Genomic DNA, 3,445 nt, shown 5'->3' on the forward strand with positions numbered 1-3,445 from the left:
CATACTAGAATTCAGTCACCTTTCATTAATCTAAAACCGATCAACTAATTTGCATATCAGCTATTAACCCACTAAGTTGACAGGACAACAGAAAAGCATGTTCAAAATAGTATCACAAAAGACAATTTCCCTCATACAGTAAATTACATGTGCTGCATTAATCAAGCAGGAAGCTTCTCCCAATTTACCATTTTAACAACTAAATTTATTGTCTGATCACTGGTTGGTCAAACCAGGATCTTTTTTCCCACAAAAGTTAAACTGTTGTCCTGCAACCTGGAGAGTCAATTTTTTGCATTGGATACATTCAGTATTTAATAACAAGTGTCTGCTAAATTGACACTAATTTAACACTGATGAAAGATAACAAGCTAATTTTCATTGCATGGGTGTTTGTGTTATTAGGCAGGTCAAATGCATGTCTGTGGAGCTGCATCTCCAGCAGAGCATGTTCTTAAAGCTGCCTTTCCTACACATTTCTCTGCTATTATTTAATCATTTCTTAACTAATGTGCTATGAGTCTTCATGAGTCATTTTGTGTTTGGAATTGTTAGTAGGGTTAATGCATGTTCTGCTTGTGTGTGTGTGATTTTGTATATGTTTCTATTTTCGCAATGTTTCAGACTCCGTCTCAATTTTCCAACTTAAGCAGTCAGTTTTCTTTTCCCCAGGTTTGCTAACCCAAATTTTGATTTCCCACATTAAATAATTCCTATGTGTTCTCACCTAGTCTTCTCACTCTGTTGTCCTCTCACTCTTTTGTCCTCTCCCACTTCAACAGTCCCGGCAGTTCTCCTTCAGCTTTGTCCTGTCTAGTAGCTGAAGTGCTGCTGCTGCCTTCTTGGGCGACTTCTTAGCAGCTGCTGCCGGTTTCTTGGCTTTGGCCGCGGCGGGCTTCTTGGCTTTGCTCTCAGTAGCCTTGTTCATCTTGAAGGATCCGGAGGTCCTGGTGCCCTTGGTCTGCACCAGAGTGCCCTTCGCCACCAGGCTCTTGATGGCGGTCTTGACACGGGCCTTGTTCTTGTCCACATCATAGCCTCCGGCAGCCAGAGCCTTCTTGAGAGCGGCCACGGACAGGCCGTTGCGCTCCTTGGAAGCGGCCACGGCTTTCACAATCAGCTCGCCCACGCTGAGGCCGACCTTCTTGGGCTTGGAAGTCATCGTCTTCTTCTTCTTGGCCTGAACCTCGGCGCAGGGCGCAGGGCGTGTTTATGATGGAGCCTTTCCCACCACAGCGCTGGCACGTTGAACGCATCATGAAGGGTCCATTTCTTTCATGTCGCTAGCCGCATGTGGCTTGCCCGAGTCACTCAGTCCTTTTTGAGCATTTCAACATGCTGCCGCCGCAGACCCTGGCCTCAGATCCAGCAAGTTTAGCGCGCTGATCTCCAAAAAAGTCCCGAAGGCCAGAAAGACGTCAAATAAGTGTCTCGTGCTGAGAACTCAAACAAAAACTCCTCTTCACGCTGCCATCTTGCTCGCCCCTCCGTGAAATTCAACCAATCAGACAGGAAGATGGGTTTGCTTTCTTCTTCTGCTGCTGTTTATCCACATTGCTGCTGCTTTGCTGGGACTTTTTGTGCTCAGGACTTGCTGCTGTCTCTTTATCATGTTATTGCTTTGGAGCTGCATTCCTTATCTTCAGGGAGGAGTGAGCTCGCTTGTGAGGTTGAGAAACACATGGCACTGTAAATAAGTCAGCCAGAAACTTGGCCTGCATGTTTCCAATGATGTTAAACTATAACTTTCTTCCGACTGCTGCATGTGGAAAATTGATTCAGGTCTGCTTTTCACCTGAAAGTGACAAACTAAGACATGTTCATTATTATCATCACTGCTTAATCAACACACATCTCTCTCTCTCTCTCTCTCTCTCTGTCTGTGTTTGTGTGAACAATCCTTTCTTAAAAGCAGAAAATGACATTGTAGTTGTTTTTCGGCTGATCAACACAAAACCTTTTTCCTATGATTATTTCTCTTCGTCTACAATGTAGTAATTTGTCTCTTTTTCACTCTTTTTTTTTTCTTCACAATAGCTGGTGGTCTGCAAAATCACCGCTCTCACTCACAATCAGAGGCAATCACTTTTGCACAGTGCACAAAAACACTGTGATGTCAGACACATTCACACTCACTTTTTCATCTGCATAAATAAACCATATGGCTGGAGATATGTGCCATGGTGATCCATAAGCATGATCACCAGTTTATTTAATTATTTTTAATCCAACAAAACAAATAAACAAAAACATGATGCTGATGCTACACACACACACGAGTCAAGGTGCAGAAAAACTGCTCATGGAAACGCTGCACACTCTCTGTTTCCCTCTCTTTGAGTAGTTCTCAGACAGCTCTTGATCTGATAATGTGTAGCTTGCTCATCAGCTCAAAAAACAAAAACAAAACTGCAACGCGACATCACACAGTAGTTGCATGCTCTGCCCACAGTGGCAAAGTCTTACACTTACATATTCAACACAGCTCCTCCATCATGTATTTTTAGATGTTTCATACAGGGTTGAGCATATTAGTTGTTTTCACAGGTGTGCTCTATATCTCAACAATGGCTCATAATAAGACGACAGTCTTTCACACAGGTCAAGTGCCTCTATGCACTTCATTAGTTTAAATATTTACCTATATCACTTCACCTCACATGTCATTGTACTGAATTTAAGCAACCACAAGCTTAATGTAGATTACTTTTAACAACTATCCACCTCAATTAAATCTATGGTCTGGCACACAGGCTGTTGTCGATCAGGGCAAGCTAAAGAATAAACATTGTGTCAGCAAGGGGTGGGGGGAAAGCCATTCACCAGAGCACATCTCAAGTGCTGCTGATGTGGGCTGGCCTTCTCCACAGCTCTCCAAGGCTGGTGTGTTTTCTGAAAACTTCTAACATTTGAATCTCCTCCATTTTTAAGCCTGCGATTAACCGCACGGCTCAGGTCCGCGTGAAACCCGCGTGACCGCGCTCGCGTGAACCCGCGCAGCTGTGGAGCCGTCGCTCCCTCTCTTTTTTACATAAATACTTTGTGCTGCCAGGAGCAAAGTCCAGCACAAACGTCTGTCTCCCTCCGACTCACTCTTGGTTGCTTAGAAACCCGTGATAACAACAACAGTCGGTGTCACAGACCACATGTTCTGCTCCGCACACACAACAACAACAACAACAACAACAACAACGACGACGACAATGACAACAACACAAAATAGGCCTACTGTCCAGCACAATCTGGACCCCGCGGAACTTCTCAACACCCCACTGAGCGGTGGAGAACTCACTACAGTACCCCACACAGCGGTCTGTATTTCGCCCCACTAAGACGGCGAACCAAAAAAAGTTCGAACTGCGCAACTCTGCGACTTAATGCTTCTGTACAAAAAAACCCCACTGAGCGGCCTTGTACATCGCCCCACTTAGACGGCGAATTTTAG

General features: G+C 44.6%; 1 protein-coding gene across 1 annotated transcript; it reads right to left on the reverse strand.

Moving 5' to 3' along the window:
• Positions 1 to 288: 288 nt before the first annotated feature.
• Positions 289 to 2,480, reverse strand: LOC309687137 (histone H1-like). The gene has a single exon (XM_082501865.1). It carries the CDS (start codon positions 1,160 to 1,162, stop codon positions 776 to 778), a length of 387 nt encoding a protein of 128 aa, XP_082357991.1. The 5' UTR covers positions 1,163 to 2,480; the 3' UTR covers positions 289 to 775.
• Positions 2,481 to 3,445: the final 965 nt, after the last annotated feature.

Source organism: Aulonocara stuartgranti, assembly GCF_965226115.1.
Source record: "Aulonocara stuartgranti genome assembly, chromosome: 14".
In the NCBI taxonomy this organism is placed as follows: domain Eukaryota; kingdom Metazoa; phylum Chordata; class Actinopteri; order Cichliformes; family Cichlidae; genus Aulonocara; species Aulonocara stuartgranti.